This window comes from Microtus pennsylvanicus, chromosome 4 (assembly GCF_037038515.1).
Source record: "Microtus pennsylvanicus isolate mMicPen1 chromosome 4, mMicPen1.hap1, whole genome shotgun sequence".
Classification (NCBI taxonomy): Eukaryota; Metazoa; Chordata; class Mammalia; order Rodentia; family Cricetidae; genus Microtus; species Microtus pennsylvanicus.
The window spans coordinates 27,725,278-27,742,983 of NC_134582.1; the positions used below are offsets into that span (position 1 = coordinate 27,725,278).

The 17,706-nt window shown below is 43.8% G+C and overlaps 1 protein-coding gene across 1 annotated transcript in view; it reads right to left on the reverse strand.

Moving 5' to 3' along the window:
* Positions 1–1,566: 1,566 nt before the first annotated feature.
* The window catches only part of Megf10 (multiple EGF like domains 10), a 150,446-nt gene continuing 134,306 nt past the window's right edge, over positions 1,567–17,706 (reverse strand). The window contains exons 18-25 of the mRNA XM_075968629.1: positions 15,763–15,891; positions 13,657–13,785; positions 12,344–12,580; positions 10,949–11,076; positions 9,878–10,001; positions 7,343–7,387; positions 6,387–6,593; positions 1,567–5,312 (exon numbers count right to left, since the gene is read on the reverse strand). Coding sequence (XP_075824744.1) covers positions 5,068–5,312; positions 6,387–6,593; positions 7,343–7,387; positions 9,878–10,001; positions 10,949–11,076; positions 12,344–12,580; positions 13,657–13,785; positions 15,763–15,891 — 1,244 coding nt within the window. The 3' untranslated portion in view covers positions 1,567–5,067. The remainder of the gene's footprint in view (positions 5,313–6,386; positions 6,594–7,342; positions 7,388–9,877; positions 10,002–10,948; positions 11,077–12,343; positions 12,581–13,656; positions 13,786–15,762; positions 15,892–17,706) is intronic.

Here is a 17,706-nt window from a genome sequence, read left to right on the forward strand (position 1 = left end):
TTCTGGGCATACAATGCTAAATTATTAAATATACTATGGCTTCATGGCCAGTTTGTGGTCCATTTTGATATTTTCCCACCACATTATAATGAAGAGTGGATTCTAAATCATTAACGCTAGACAAACTGTAATATATTGTATGCCAGCAGCTCTGCAGCTTTTGACTCATTCTGATCTTGGAGTTTTCTTTTCGCTCCTTCCTTAATAGCAAGTTAATGATAAACAGGTGCTTCTGCTTTTCCAGCTTCCTCCCTATGCCCATCCCAGCACAGCATCTTCTGTGCTGTCATGGCTCATTATCGCTTCTTGGTCTATACTGGTTTGTATCAAATATCGGACCCAAAAGTTAATGGGGGATTTTAAACGTCCTGCTGACAGGTGGTCTTCTTGTTCTGGCAGGAGGTGCCATTGATGTTTCGGCAGGAGAATAACAGGAAGTTGAACAACTCAACTTGTCTAGTCGTTACTGTCCTTGCCTATTGTGGCCTCCTCCCCATTCCTCTTCCATCTCATACTGTCTCTATCTGCTCAGGTTTTCTTTCCTTTGTAAACATTTTGTTAAGCCTTCTAGTATGGTTTAAAGTTTTTCTATCATTGAGAATTTAGAGATTTCTCCAGGATGTGCTTTCCTCCGTATATTTTTCATTGACTTTTCTAAAAGGACAGGCCATATCCGAGAGGAAGATTTGAATGTCTGGGTCACATTGCCAATGTTTTCTTCTGTTATTCTTTTATGACTTCATGGTTCCTCTTTTCTTCTGGACCAGCAGCTTCTTACATACTAGAACCTTCAAACAAGTCTTTGTTTGCACCTATGGTTTCATAAGATTTTACTCTTGGACTGAGGAGATGATCTAGGTGGCGAAAAAAGTTGCTATATATAACCACAGGCTCAGTGGGAGACCTTGTCTCACAAACAAATGTGGAAAGCAATAGAGGAAGACCTCCTCCTCATGCATACACAGATACACACACGAGAGAGTGAGTGAGTGAGTGAGAGAGAGAGAGAGAGAGAGAGAGAGAGAATTGCTCTTTAATTCATCTCATCTTTGAAAATATGAACTCAATCTTCTTAATTATTTTCTTTGTTTTTATGTTCCACTAATGAATTTTTAAAGTATTGTCATTTTTAGTTCCAGGAATCTCTCTCTAATCCCATGATTATATACCCTATGAGCTTCACTCTTATTCTAGGTGTTTCCCCTGTGGGCCATCACCTCTTTGGCAAACCTCTGCCTCCAAAAATATTTACAATATAATTTGTAATGGTAGCAAAATTACAGTTACGGAATATCAGTGAAAAGAATATTATAGTTGGGAGTTACCAAACCCGAGGAACTGTATTAAGGGGTCACAGCTTTGGGAAGGTTGAGAATCTCTGTTCTGAAGGGAAAGCATACATATTTGCAATTACATACAATAAAGTGCTTCTGCTTTCTAATGTACAGGCTAAGTACTATGGAGCCACGCGTGACAAAGTGTCAGTTTTCTAACAGCGTCATGAATCTTTCTCTCATTCGTCAACAGTCACATGAAGAAATAAATACTGCTTTAGAGCTGTTTTTTATCAGGAAGTTTATTGCATTCATCTATAAACCTACTTGGCAGAATAAATGACAGCAAAACCAATGCTTAGGAGGTTTGTCATCTTTGGAAAAGAGAGATAGCTTAACACTCAAAGCGTTAATTTTGTTTGCTGTTACCAAGTAAACCAGACTGCAGTTGGAATTTTTTTTCCTTTTAAAATATATATAGATATTTTGCAATTTGCTCACATCAAAACAAAGCTGAGACAAAATAACAAACAGGGCTCTATGGGGCAGCTTACTGTGTGTTATCCCATGCTTGAAGTAACCATACATGAAGTAACCAACCACTTCACACCAAGCCTCTGGACATGTCCATGGTATTAAAACTTTAAAATCAAAGTAGCCCTTGAGTGTTTCATTGAAATAATAAGGACATGTTACTCAGAGATGGAACATTCATTATTTTAAAACCACAGCCCCCAAATTAACTGTTATGATTTTTGTCTTACTTGAACTGTAGAGCTCCAATATCAATGTGAATTATTGGTGATATTATGATGCTTATGTTGGACTTTAATATTTGGTTGAAAAGTTCCCCAGGACTGACCACTGTTACAGCCCACTGAGGTCCAAATGACCATATTTCCATCAAGCAGCCTGCATTTCTCTAGTCAGCGGTCCCTACGCTGATGGATTTGGCTATGGCACCCTGTGCTGCTCTGTTACAAGCTTCTAAGGTCAGTTTTTTTGTACTTGGTCAATACCCACAGAAACATTGCTAACCACATTGAATTCTGTCTGCTACTAGTACTCTCCAGGGAGGGGCTCATGTCTAACACTGTGAATAATTATGAAAATTCCCTTATCATACAACTAACCACAATGATCATATTCTCCTAATGAAAGCAAGTATATGTGTTATCACTTGGGCAAGTTTGGGTGTAATGCAGCAAACGAGAGAAATTTTAAAACATCGACTTCTAGGCAAAGAGTAGTGGCTGGCGTCACATTCTCATACGGCTCCGTGCAAGACATCGCGTGCAAGACATCGCAGATTCATTCGGTGCTTTTTTTCTTTCTGCCACAGGAGACTGGAGAGAAATTACAGCAAAGCCTCTAGAAAATAGATCCCTCTCCAAAGACAACGAACGTGGGATTTATAATGTCTGAATTCTGAAGTGTTCTGACTTAGGAAAAGTCTCACAGAAACTGCTAGGTAAGCTCTAGATAAGGGGCAGGACAGCGGAGGGGCAGGACAGCGTTGTGTTAGGGATGCCGGTCTAGGATGCCGGTCTCAGTTGGACTCTACAGGGTAGCTTGCTGCTGCCGGCCATTTGGAGTCTTCCTCTGCTCTGTGGGCTTTCCTTGTATGCCTTTGCACACAAAGCTTTCTTTTTTTCCCCCAAATGGTAGAATGAAAAATATAAACTTATCTCCAGAGAGTAACAGGGAAAACTCAAACTTACCCTCATGCTCAAAAAGAAAAAAAAAGCAAGTGCTCAACTTTTTTATTTATTTATAACCAAGAAGGACTCCTGTGGCTGCTAACCCATGTGTCTGTTTAATGTTTGTTCCCTAGGAAGCAGTCAATGCTTAACTACTGGGGAAAAAAAAAATCAATTGTTTCTAAAGTATGCTCCAGCTAATAAAAGAGAAATTGCCCTAAGTGTGTTTGCTGCAGATTTATTATTCACCTGACCAAATCACCCCATCATGACAGGCACAGATGTAGCATGCAAAATGATAGGATGTTCCACCTGGAAGACTGACCAGGCCAATACTTTGTGGCTCCCGCTAGGAGACAGGCACGGAGCAGGCCATTATGAATGGACTCCAGCAGAAGGCTATGTAGGGTTTCCTATCGTTAGAACACCAGCGACTGCTACATTCTGCTATGATATTACATCGCCTTTCCCGTCCTCTGCGGGCTCGTGTGTGGTGGTGATGCTTTCCCGTATCACATTGGCATTCTCACGAGATGAAAGCCCTGGGGTAAAGACGTGTCTGCAATAGTGTGCGCCGGGCAAGCCTCTGTTCTAGTCTGCAGGGAACAGCCCATATTTAAACCCAATGCGGGATGATTTTTAGTCATGCCTGCATTTACTACGAAAAGTGTTCCAGTTTAGATGGTCAGTTGTCGATAACCGTGATGGAAGTCTTTAGTAACGTCACCTGTGGTACCCGCTCCTTCCTGAGTTTAACCACGGAAAGAAGAGCTCCACTGTGGGCTCTAGAAAGTTCCATTCCAGTGATCTGCTATGCACCTACGGCTACTATACTGTTTTAGTAACAGCCAGTTTAATAGGTCCAAATTGTATATTTTCATTTCCTCCCTCCAAAAGAAAAACGATGGATTTGTATTGAGCAGAAGATGAATGGCAAGGACGCAACAAACAATGGCCATAGCATATTCTTGCAATTTAACAATCCAAACACTACAAAACATAGAATATACAACTTAATGAAAATACAAACTAAAGAGGCGTGGGTACATGTCACATTAGCAATGCAAAAGGCCAGCTTAAGCATAGTTTCTCTAAATCAACAATTAATAAGGAAAGTGCCCTTTTCCCAAATATGAACAAAAATATTTCAGTCACTTCTAGGGGAAAATTAAGGAGAACATTCCTCTAAGTCTATATTACAGCATGTATTACTAAAGGTTTATCACACCCAAGCATCTTACACTTAAATGTACACCCTCTGGCACTCGTCACACACTCACTCGATCAAAAATAAAACAATTGCATCTTTGTATTTAGGAATAACTGATAAGGTATGAATCTGACGTGGTGAATATGCATGGCAGAGACAGCAATTAGAATGATGTCATGAAACTAACATGGGCCAAAGGTCAAACAGAAATATCACATTTATGTACTGGTTTCTCCAATGCTTATGCTATATCTAAAATAATTTTAATTGTACATTTCTCGTTCTAAAAACAAAACCTTTTTGTATTTAGATTTGTTCCCATGGCTGGTGTTTATTAGAAATTGATGCAGTTTTACTGCCCGACGGACTGCTTCCTCCCGTGATCATACACTGCCTATGAAACCGAGTCCAAATGGAAAAACATGATATAGAAGGACCCGGGAATATGTTCCTTGCCTCCTACATGTTCAGTAATTTCCATGGTCACTAAGTAAATGTGTGGTAACCTGAACAATCCTAGGGGTGTCTCTGATGGTAAGGACAACACATCTATAATTTTCCAGGGATAATTACAGTGTCCCCTCAAGCCTGTGTCTCTGAAAGGTTTTGCCAAGTTCACCCCATCAGCTAACATCTTACAACAAGTCACTGGCTTTGCAGCTCCTAACCTAACCGCAATGCGAAATGATGAAGTGCTCTCCTTCCAGACCACTTGTTTACAACACACCATGCTGGGCGTCGGCCTCAGCCGGGAGCTTTCTGGTATGTGTCCAACAACTGCTTATTGGATTAGTTCACGTCATCTGCAGCATCAACTGGAAGATGGAGACCTCAACAGCGGGCCTGGAAAGAGTTCCAGCGCTCACCCAGAATTCCTTGGATGTCATTCACTGTTGCCACTGCTGCTGCTGCTGCTGCTGCTGCTGCTGCTGCTGCTGCTGCTGCTGCTATTGTTGCTGCCGCCACCGCCACCACCACCATCCTCTGTCTTGGGGGAGGATGAACTGTCCCTTACTGGCAGCAGGTCATAATGGCAAGGGATGTGACTGTTCTTTGGAAGGTCATATGGATCTTGGGTGAGATGACCATTATTGCTGAATACTCCTTGAACAACGCTCACTGTAGGTTCTGTAATAACCAGCAACAACAACAACAACAACAAAAATATCAGCAAAGGAAATTTTTTTAAGATGATGCTCTTTCTTTCAAATATAAAACACAACAGAAGTACTTTATAAAAATCTACAGAAATAGTTTTTTTTAAAAAAAATTTGTAATCTTACAGTGGATCTTATAGTTATTCACACAATTGGCACCCAGAAATAGTATTCAGAGAAAAGGATGTGGAAATCAAGAAGATGTGCAGAAACCACAAATATGAACCATTGTCTCAAAATACCTTGGGAATAATCTAGCCCAAGCCCCTGACTCTACAGGGAAAAGTGTTCTTAGAGGTTGCCTCAATTTATGGAGATACTCAACATGTTCACAAGGTTAGCCTAAACACTGAGCTGAGTTCTCATCTTCTTGTGATGGGCTTAAAGAAGAGTCGGGGGATGCCATCACTTACTATAAATAAATACATACATACATACATAAATTTACTGTAGTTTCTCCATTAACAAGATATTTTATACTGTATCTATGGACAGAGAGACTAAAATAAATATACCTCCTATCAAGTCAACATTGGCGGCAACATGTTTTATTTTTTTCCCAAATGACATTCACAGAAGGCACTCAGAGTAAGTATAAATTTGTATTTAATTCCTCCTAGTTCATACCAGATTCATATGAGACTACATCTGACATATTACGTAAGTTTAAAATAAAAGTGTTCCAGTTCTGCTAAAAGCATTGTGTTAGTATCATGGATATGGCCAGGAAATGGAGTCACCTGTTCTGTCCCCTTGAGCCATTTGTTTTGACTTACCTGCTGTCTTAACTGATATATGGTTCATATGATCCTTCACATGGGTGCTAAAATATTTACCATGCTTGTAAAACAAAAGATGATGGCCATGTGGAAAATAGGGGAAATAAGTTTTAAGTTGCTAAATGTCATTTCACTGAAAAATTCACTTCATATCAATTAATACGATCTTTGTAAAACACAGTCGCGTATAAAACACGGGCTTACTTAGAATTGTTTCGAACATGGTCTTATGCCAAGGTTCTTTAAGATGTGGACAGAGAACTCACCAACTTCGTAGACATTCCTGTTGGCCGAAGTTGAGTTATTGATCTCCGCATATGGGGAGTCTCTCCGCGCGGGTGACTTCATCTCCACATAGCCACACTCGGAGCTTTTAGGCAGGAGTGCAGGTGGGTCTTTAATTGTGTCATACGGGTTTTCAGAGCTGCTTAGGGAGCAGTTGCTGGAATTATAGTCAGAGTTCTTTCCCAGATCTGAGAAGGAAAAGGGAAGGAAAGGAGTAAGTGTGGTTCACGGGCACCGTCCTTTCTGGGTGGTAATTTCCTTGGGCAGATTACTTTGTTTGCTTTATGGGTAGGTTTCTCTAATGGTATATGCTAAAAACAATGTGCACTTTCTACTTATTTTGAAGACCATTTGCTATAAAATGGCCCATCTATAACGTAATTTTAACTTCCCTCTAAGGGGATTGCTAAGAAAAGTGTCATGGGTCTGATTTCATTTCGATGATCACATTCAAATACAATTAATTCTGTTCTGACTCTATGAGGAAACTTACTAGTTAAAGCCTTTAAATCAATAGTCAGGAGTTATGGCCCAGAAACACAGGCTATTTCTAGTATCGTAGAAAGAGGGGCATTTCTGCCATGGAAACTCTCTGTAACCCTTCGGTACTGGATAGCGCATTGCTCAAAGCCATTGTGGAGGGCTGGTGTTAATCGCCGATCCTGTCTTACTGCCTGCTGCTTCCCAGTCCACATTTGTTTCTCCCCAGACATTGTTTCATTTCAAGAAAATAGGAATATTCCCTCCAAAAACTGAAACGTTTGCCTTCTCAAATAGATCTGCTTATCGTCAGTCTCTCCATATCCACCAAACATGTTGGTGCCTTATTACAGTGATTGTCACATTGAAAATTCCAGGTCATCTTGGTTAATTCCACGTTAGCTTGTTTTAAAAATTGTTTCATTCTCTGAGCTACATCTTCAAATCTAGACCGTACCTTTTAAGGACTTCCCCATGTAACTTCTCTCCAGTCCGAAAGTGCCTGTGAGGGAGAAGGGAAACCCAGCCCGTGAGGATGGAAAGGAAAAGGAAACAAGCCCCCCATCTCACATCACGGCAGGTGATTGCTCCAGTGTGAGTCACCGTGGCTCTGCTCTGAAATCTCTGTACCCCATCAATCATGCCAGGGCCTGGACCCCCGTGGGCAGTAGGCATGGATGCACACGTCTCATCCTTCACCTGCTTGTTTGCAGGGTTTGGGGAAAGGTAGAGGAATGTATATAGGAACAGAGAGACAAGCAGAGAGGAAACAGCAACCTGAACCAAGGCTGAAAAACGCGAAGGATGTAGTCAAGGCTAAACCCGAGAGGTCACTCTCTACCAGCTCCTTCAAGGCTCTGATGGTTTTTTCACACAGTTTTCTCAGTAACTAGGATTCAGCTGTAGCATCATCTGCATTCTAAGTGCGTTGACTTTAACACTTTATCAGTCAATGCTAGAACCTGACCATTTTTATTAACTTTTATCTGAAATTGTTGACTTTGTCAGGTTTCTTGAGGGTGGGCATCTGTAGAGGAGTCTACCCTAGACAAAACAAGTAGTTGTTTTGTTTTCAAATATCTGAACTTCATGGAGGTGGCTGTTGGTTTGGAATAGATTGCTCTGCTCACCCTGGGAAAAATGAAATCTGTTGGCGGTGAACATTTCAGCATACACTGAAACCAATGAAGCCATAAGCACCTTTGACAGAGCATCAGACTGTAATCACCAATCCATAGCACCCAAATTCCTGAGAAGACACAAAGTCCCCCCTGGTCTGATTTTTTTGCCACCTCGTGTAAATGCTACATTGCCATTCTGGTGCTGAATGGGAGACGAGGATCCCACTGGGGCCACTGGGAGAGAGGAAAAGGCAGTACATGGGAGCCAAGGTACTTAACTCCTCTCACTCCCTAGCGACATAACTTTAGGGCTTAGCTCCAAGCGTCAGTCTTCTCTTCCTCAAAACCTGCACTCCAGCCTTACATAGCTATTCTCACCACTAAGTGAAATAGAACACACACACACACACACACACACACACACACACACACACGCGCACGCGCGCGCGCGCATGCCTTGCAGACTTTGAAGCACCATCTACATGAATGGAGTTTCAATTACTGTAACACTTAAGTTGTCAAAACACCATCAGCATCAGCCCTTCAGGATGTTTTTTTTTTTAATCTTTCAAAGCAATGTTAAGGACTTTGTTAAAAGCAGAAAGGGGGAAGGAAGAGGGGAATGGAGGGAGAGCGAGGGTAGGGGAGCATTCTTCCATGGCTTCTGCGTCAGGTTCCTGCTCTGACTCCTGTGATGGATTGTACCCTGGAAGTGTGAGATGAAAGAAACCCTTTCCTCCTCTGAATGGCTTTTGGCCAAAGGTTTTTCATCGCGGCAGCAGAATGAAGCCAATACAAAGGGGGTGCACACATGCCCCTTCCTGGATTACCAACCTTCCCCCAACTAACGAGCAAACTGCACCATGTGCTGGGCATTGTACCCCAGAAGCTGGCACCCACAATTCGCGATCAGGAGGTCGTCAAAATTACAACAATTTCCTAGTAAAAATGGTATTACTTGCCTGTCATTTTAACTCTCTTTCGGGTGTGTGGAGGGGTTCCCCCGAGGCTGTACAGGGTGCGCTCCACAAATGACTGGCTACAGAGCAGATGTGAGAATTTGGCCATTTGCTCTTAAGCCAGACAGGAAATAAAACTACGAGGCAGAGCCAGTCTTCGCAAGAACCCTCATGGGAAGAGGGAAGGAGAACGCAGTTTTGTAATATGCTCTTAGTGAATTGAAATGAGATTATTATTGCCAATTAGCTAAAATAACTATTTTTTTAAGTTTCTCAATTTTTAATTTGCAATATGATAACTATCAAGTAGCCATAGTCTACAACAGCAAGGGGCCCTTTGGGGCATTCAAATAAATGTGTAAGAATATAAATCCATCCTGATTGCAAAAAGCTTATGGACCAGTAATCTCATGACTGTTTCCACACCTGAAAAGGGGGAGTGATGTTGAAAGTGGCATTCAGTAGTAAGAGGGAACACGCTGTCATTTTTTTAATTTTTTTTTTTTTAACCAAGGGAGCCTACATCATGGTAAAAGCTGACAGGGTTCAAAGGCCAGTTCTAACAGGTTTGCAAAACATGTTCCTGGACCTTGTGGAAATCACCCCAGCTTTTTATGGCTCATTAACTGTCACACGGAGCTGAGAACTACCTCTCAGAGCTCCGGTGAGAACTGAGCTAACGTGGATGAAGTTTCTAGCGGGCAGAGATGTTTGTCTCTCAATTCTGGAGCAATGTAATAACTCAGAAAGTGATCATGGAACAAATAAGACATTAAGGCTAGTAGTAAGCCCTATAGAGGAGTTAGACCTAATTCCGTTATTTAGGCATGTTTCTGGTGGGTGGCTATAGTGCGCACACAGAAGGATGAGTGCTTAGACTGTCGAGAATGCGCATGCGCTTGTGGGCCTCACCAAGCTCATTGAGGTAGCCGCCTTGCTTCCAGTCGGCTGGCAAGGTCCCCGTGCAGTCCACCAAGGCACCTCTCTTCCCTGGATTCTCGTTTTTAAGATTCACAAAGAGCTGGTTGTTTTTCGACTATGAAAAGAAAAACACGATTTAAGAGGAGACCACACTGGGGGAAAGCAGTTTCGGGGGTTAATGGCAAGGCCCTTCCCTCAAGGGAGGGGAGGGGAGGGGAGAAAGAGGTGGGGGGCATTCCTGGCTGAGTGGACATCTCTCAGTACTCACGAACGACCTGAAGGGCTTCATTTCACACTGTCACTTTTTACCAATTAGACTTTGTTTGAGCTATAAACGAAGAATTTTAAAGAAAAGTATTGTGGGTCTGAGTTCTATCACAGTCTCCACGCTGTGGGTCCCCAGCGCCTTGGCCATTCTGCTAAACATGCGCATGCGCATGAGAAGCTATACGAGATGGGGTGGGACGATGAGCTTGGCATCTGGGCAACGCGAGGTTCTATTTAACTCTCTGACGCCACCGTGAAAACCCAGCAGTGTCAATAATGGCAGTGGATTAAATTAATTAATTTCCCCCCTCTTTTGTTCTGTTCCTTCTTTCCCTAATAGAGAGCTGGACAGTGATGAGCCAGAAGATGGAGCCTAGGGACAGTGGGAAGGAGAGTTTGGAACTCAGAGCATCCTGGGAGATCGCAGAAATACAGGTGGTCGGAAAGGATTGATGTAGTGATTTCACAATAAGTCTTTATGCTTTTATTAGCATCATCATGATTAAACATTGATTTTAATCTCAGGTAAAATTAGGAACACAATGAGGCCTGTCGGTGACAAGACCTTAATGCCCACAGCAACAGTGGAGGAGGCTGGAAGCCATTATTACTTAGGCCCTGGTGAGTTCCCTGGAGATGCTAAGACACACTTAGAGAGGGTAGTTAGGAGAATCAGGTGTGCACGGTGCACAAAATAACTAGGGCGGCATGGGCGAGCTGCAGACCTCTTGAATGTGTGTTCCTTATCTCTCTCCCCTCCCCACTTTCTGATTCTTGGGGCATTTTTCCCCTCACCTTGGCAATGGTCAACCTGTCCCTGTTATTGACATGAGGGGATGAGGCACACTGGCTGAGTGTGTGGTAGCTGGGGTTGGTGAAGTAGTGGCTGTTGGCATTTCCACCATTGCTGTGAGGCAGGGTTTCTGCAAAAAGAGAGAAAAGGGTTAATTGAAAATGACAGCTCAGATGTTTCCCTCTCCTGCCCAGCCTACTCCTCAAAGCCCCTGGAAGAGCAGATGCCCACTATTGCCTCTTTGGAAATTGTGAAGGCATTGGCGGAAGACCGGAAGACCGTTCTTAGCTTTGGGGCCTTAGTTTGGGAAGAACAGAGACAGCATCACTTGCAACAACACAGCTGTACCCACCGGCTTCTTTAAAAACACTTGATTTCTTCACACAGTAGTTTTGCACGGAAAACATACTCTTATGTAAATTTCCTATTTTGCATATTCTGCCAGAATTATAATATTTATAAGCATATTGCCAGGGTCCTTCAGTAATTGCTCAAGATCAAGTAAGATTGTCAGTTTCTTCAGTTTAAGAGTTTACTGCTTTTGAAGGTTGACTGGATTCAAATCAGGTGTTTATAATGGAGCGCCTTGGTTCTCGCTAATACCGCAGGCTTGTCTCCTGTATAACTAGGCTCTCAACAGTTACTGCTACATGCAGGTGCAGAGACGGAGGATGCGGCAGAAGCACACACACCGGAAAATGCGCCGTCTCTCCTTTTCTCCTCCCCACTCGTATAGGACAGAGTTGGGATTGGCTGTTCAGCAGATTTTATCCACAAAGGAAATTGCCTAAATATAAAGCAACCATTCATCTACCCCAATTTAAAAATCCTCACAGAAGGGGTGGAAGGTGGCTAAGTGATTCAGGGTGCTTGTTGCTCTTCCAGAGGACGCAGGTTCAATGCCAAGATTCCAAGCACCCATGTTGGGTGGCTCACAACCATCTGTAACTCCAGCTCCTCTGGGGATCTGTCTGCTTCTTCTGACTTCAACAGTCATCTGGATACACATAAGCAACACAGGCATGCATACACACACATACACACATGCATACACACATGCATGCACACATACATACACACATGCACGCACACATGCATACACACACATACACACATACACACATGCATACACACATGCATACACACATGCACGCACATACACTCACACAAACAATAAATCTTTTCCAAAAGCCTCTGGCAAAACTGAAAGTGGTAATTTTACTACAGGTGAATTGTAAACCACATCTCTAGGCACATGGGCTTCTTCCGAACGCATGGTCACCTCCCGGAAAACAGCCAGACACAATGGACACACAGCCAGACACCAAATTCCTGAGAGAAGCAGGCGAAGCCTAAATTTGCAAGGCAGGACATGCCGCCCTGCGCTGCAGTCCTACCCGCAATGGTATAATCTGCATTGATGACCCTCATGGCAGGGGTGTAGGTCACCGCCGGCATGCTGGACTCTTTCCTCTTCTGCTTCTGTCTGTAGATAATGAACAGGGCCAGCAGGAAGAGCACAACAAGGACCAGGATGATGATGCCCGCAATGGCACCGATCTGATAGGAATCAGCGGGAAGGGCCGTGCTGGTCCGGCTTAAGCTGTTCAGGTTGCCCACGATGATGACACCAGCTAGGAGAGGGTGGAAACAGGCTGAGTGTGGAGGACGGTGGGTGTTGTAAAGGTCTGCTATGTGAAACAAAGCATACACACTCCCACTGGCCTAATGCCTCGGTGTTTTCACTCCATGAAACACTAATTTGGAAACAGAGCAGGGGAAAAACAGACATTCTTCGTTTTCAGATGTTGTTGGTGCCTCTGTTCTTGACTCTGAGCCCCTAGGAGACAGGGTCTGAACCCTGAGATTCAGGAGCAGGGATAGGAGCAACTTGTGTATTTCATATTAAACACAGACTGGCAATTAAGCTTGGATAATGATTTTTCTAATTTTTGTTTTGCTTTAAGCATTATCTAGTACTGATCTTACACTGGAATAAATCCTAAATGCCCACTTGTCTAACTCAAACTTTCGTTTATCTTTAACATTTATTTTTCATGACAGGGCTTCTCTGTGGCTTTGGAGCCTGTCCTGGAACTCACTCTGTAGATCAGGCTGTCCTTGAACTCACAGAAATTCCCCTGTCTTTGCCTCCCAAGTTCTGGGATTCAAGGTGTGCAGCCCTATCGCTTGGCTTATCTTTAGAACTTTTAAGAGTGATTTACCTTCTAAACCAGCGCAGCTCCAGTATAACCCTAGTGCAATGGGCCTCTTACTGCTAGAGATACTGTCCTCTGAAAAGCTATTTTGAATAGCAGAAAGATTTCTCATGATAGCACCTAGTAACAACACCTGATTCAGAAAACTGTGGTTAAATATATATGGTTTTATATGTCAGTTATGCCTAAATAAAATTTAAAAAGTTCATGAATTTTAGACTAAGAAAAGCATGGCATCGAAGCTGTGACATTCTAAGCATTAACTCCGTGACCTTGGGGACACTGACTACCTTCTGTAACTTTGACCCTGTTTCCTTATCTATTAAAGGCAGCAAAAGCAAAGCATCCACCCAGCAACCACATAACTAACCAGCTAAGCCATATGCGCTTCCGTGAGGCTAACCCAAGATAACCCAAGCGAGAGTACTCAACACTGGTGTCCGTGGTGGCCACACACTGAGAGCAGCCCTTGTCATTCACTAGTGCTTTACCTTGGTCACAGCGTGCTCCTTTCCATCCTGGACTACAGTAGCAGGTGCCAGTGATGTGATCACAGGTGGAGTTGTTCAGACAGTCACAAATCTGGCGACAGCCATAGCCGTATGTTCCCGCGGGGCATTCTGGGAAGGAGACGAAGCCATATTTCTCAAACTTCCCAAGGAAATGAAACTATACTTCCCAAGTCCGGAGGATCCAGACCAAAGCTGTCGTCGTTGGTGTGCTCTGGGTATCAGGTGCTGAGCCCCACCCACAGGTTTTGGCTTAGAGAGACCTGTGCCACCCGAGGTGTGGGAAGCCAGATGGTGGTTCTTGAGCCATGATGGGGATTCACAATCCTGCTGCTCAGGACTGAGCCAGTCAACATTATGGCTCAGCTCCTAACACATTTAACTGCTGAATGCCCACTTCTCTGATATATATAGAGGGTCTGTGGGACCCCGGTGGAACGGATGAAAACATAAGAAGCAAATTGATGTGACTCCTACAATCAGATCTGTGGGTCAGAGAGAATGGGACCCACAGTGTACACTAGAGATGATTCCTAGAGAGCACACATAATTTTATGTAGTAGACTCTGGAGCTCCTCTTGAAGACACTTGGGTTAGCTCTCATTAGGAGCAGTTTGGGTTATAGTCTAGGTAAGTGTTTCACTTGATATAGAATGCCCCAGTGTAGACTCGGAGTCTAACACAGTAGGACTCTTAGGCTGTGCTCTAATTTCAAAGAAGAGTGCTGGTGAAAGGAATCTAAACCTGAGCATCTTCAACGCCGATGTTGTTTGCGAAATGAACAGCAGGGGGAGATGTGTCACCGCTACCAGGTCTGGCAACCAGGATTGCTGGTTTTAAGCACTGGGAGCAAGCTTCAAAAACATGGACACTTTAATCACTGTAATTCCACATCCAGAGAAATCACGGAAAAGGTTTTCCTTAAGAAGACCTTAACTGGTTGCCTGGCATTTGCATGCACGTCGGTTTAGAGCCTGTGCTGATGTCTAGGCCTGGGTTTAGCAGGCATAGAAAGCATTATACACAGGGATTGCTGCAAGTGCGACTCACTGTGACTCTGTATCCCTTTTATGACCACCGGGAACAGTGACACAGGACTGACATTGTGCCATCTTTGTCTTGAACAGGCTCTGGGAGGCTCTTGCTGTTTTTGCGGGAGGGAGGTTCTGTACAGACATGCCATGCATCCGCACTTAAGGCTGAGACCTCTGAGCTGCGCTGGTTCTGTAAAGCTGGACTGGAAAGGAAGAATGCTGATTCTACCCACTAATGCAGGCCATTCCCTCTCTACCCCAAGTCATCTTGGGGGCCACCTTCCCAAGAATAAACTCAGTGGTCAGTGGTAACCTCTCGTTTTGCCCTGCCTTGGGGCCTTTAGCATCAGAACTTTGACCTTTCTTGCTTCATCTTCAGTACTGAATAAAAATCAGAGGAAAAGAATAGTATGTTTATCTTAGATACTCCATTTGAGGTTAATATTCTTGTAATCTTGGGAGGGAAGGTGGCAATTAAAACAACAAAGACAGGGGTTCCTACCATATATTCTCCCTGGGTGAGACTAAAAGAAAACATACAAAGGCAGAGTGTTGCCTTGAAGATTAAGATCCAGATGAAAATTTGATAGTGGAAAGAGTAAAAGTCACTGTCAAAAGAGTGGCAACATTTGCCTGGACTCATTCCCATGCCCTGGACCCCAGCATTTCTCCCTAACCAGTGTCCTCCCAAGTAAGTCTGGATTCACTGCTGCCATGAAGGAAGACTGGACATCTCCGTTAAGGCTCCAAGCCATCATCTTCCAAAACTACGAGAAGGAGGACAAGCCAGGAAAGACATAATGGAAAAGTTGAACCTGCCTTCATTCTTACAGACTCTCCCCTTCCACCCAGAGCGCTGGGTGTCACTCAGAATCTGGAGGAAAGACAGCCGGCAGGGATTCTAGCGGGGAGGTCCTGAGAAGGGGAAGTGGGCTGTGCTGGTAACTAACCACCGCCCAGACAACTGGAAGAAGCAGCAGCCCTGCTGCCTTTGCATCTCTGGCCCTTGAGAAAGGTGACCCAGGTGCCCAGGGAGGCCACACAGGGTACTCACTCTGCTCGCAGAGCCGTCCCATGAATCCCGTGCGGCAGGTACACTGCCCTGAGATGTGGTCGCAGTCTGCTCCATTCTGACACCGGCAAATCAGTGCACAGTCCTTGCCGTAAAACCCCAGAGGGCATCCTGTGTGAGGAGGGAGGGCAGAGGAAGTCAGAAGGGTGCCTGTGAGAAACAAAGCTCCTGCCTGCACAGACTCAGGGTTGAACTTCAAGGACTTGGAATGCCTTAAAGAGGAAGGGGAGAGGGGTGGGAGGAGGGGGAGAAGAGTGGGAGGAGAGGGAGAAGAGTGGGAGGAGGGGGAGGGAAAGGGGAGGCTGGGAGGAGGTGGAAATTTGTTTTTTTTTTTCTTTATTCTTCTTTTATCAATAAAAAATGTTTAAAAAAAAAAAAAAAAAAAAAAAAAAAAAAAAAAAAAAAAAAAAAAAAAAAAAAAAAAAAAAAGAGTAAAGGCATTCCCATGCACCTCAGCGGTCACAGGGCTGTTTAGGACTCTCAAGTCTGGGCCCCTGCAAGGAGATTGCACGCCACAAGCCAGACGCAGAAGAGTTCCCTAGCTGTACGTGTCACCGTCACTGGTGTCTTCCTGCAAAGCTCCATGGAGCCCAGGAAGGATGTGGTATTTATTGCCTTTATTCTTCCCTCGGTTTCTAGAATCCTGGATTTGAGTTCCCCGGACTGAAGTGAGTACTTTGTATTTCGGTTCTCTTTTAGAGTTGCTTTTACAAGTTAAAAAACAAACAAACAAACAAACAAAAAACAACTCAAATTCTCCTGCTAGTCCCATCCACCGTGTCTGTTTGTCACTCAAATCATATTATTACCATTATCAAATATATGTGACAGAATGCCTAAAGAAAGACAGCTGTGTCTCAGAGGTGCTTTGTGAAGGCCTTTAGGTCTTCACGCTACTACACAGCTTCTAAGATTTATACCACCAGAAGCCTGGGGCAGAACATATATGCTTGCGCACACGCACACGCTCCTGGCTTACATGCATCAGCAGCTACTCTCTAAGACTGCTTTAGGCACCATGAAGGCTTCAGTACAGGCAGGTTCCTCAGTTGTTTCCAGATACCGTGCACGCCTTTTATTTTGCCATTTAAGGGAAGCTCGTATTTTCAGGTGTGGGACTGGCACACAGATCTCAGAAGCCAGCTCGTAATGATACCCCCATATCCTACATTTGTTTGACACCCCCACTCTGCACCAAATCCTTTGCGTTCATTCTGCCATTTGATCTTTAACGGCCTAAAAATCCAGAGGTGGGCCTTCCTATGCTGCAGATAAGAACTAAGCCTCGCGTATCCCAAGTCTGGCAAACGGCAGGTGGAACTATGGTCAGACCAGACCCATGCAGGTAATGCTATGTTGTGCTCGGTGCACTTTAAAGGGTCTTCTGCTTAAAGTTGTGCCTACCTTTGGAATTATAAATGAGCTCTATGATTTTTCCTAGGGAGTTCGAACATCTTTATGGATACACAATCTTTAGAGAATAGCATTCAAATTTGCCATTGCCAATTCTGTCTTTAAATCTTGGGTCAATAGCCATCTCTCCTCCTAGAAACTTCCAGAAGTCTTCTTCCAACTATTCTCTATCACACTTACAAACTAGTACTTAATAGGAATCACCTACTTCCTAACTCCTCTTTTTTCCCTCAACACGGCTGTCATTTAAAGTTACGTTACTGTTGATAATAGCCGTAACAAATGCCTTCCTGGCTTGTTGCTTCACTTAGCTGAAAGCCGTGGGCATTTCTCCACAATGTGTTCATCTGGGGGATGCTTGCACATCGCATCTGATTCTAAAAACCACACGGGGAAACTAAAGGGCAGTGTGAGAACGGGCTAGGAGTAAGAACTAGAGGGATGGCTTTGAAAACACGATCCTGGGCTGACATTGTCACCAATGGGCAGAAACACAGGTTCACAGGTCCTGGT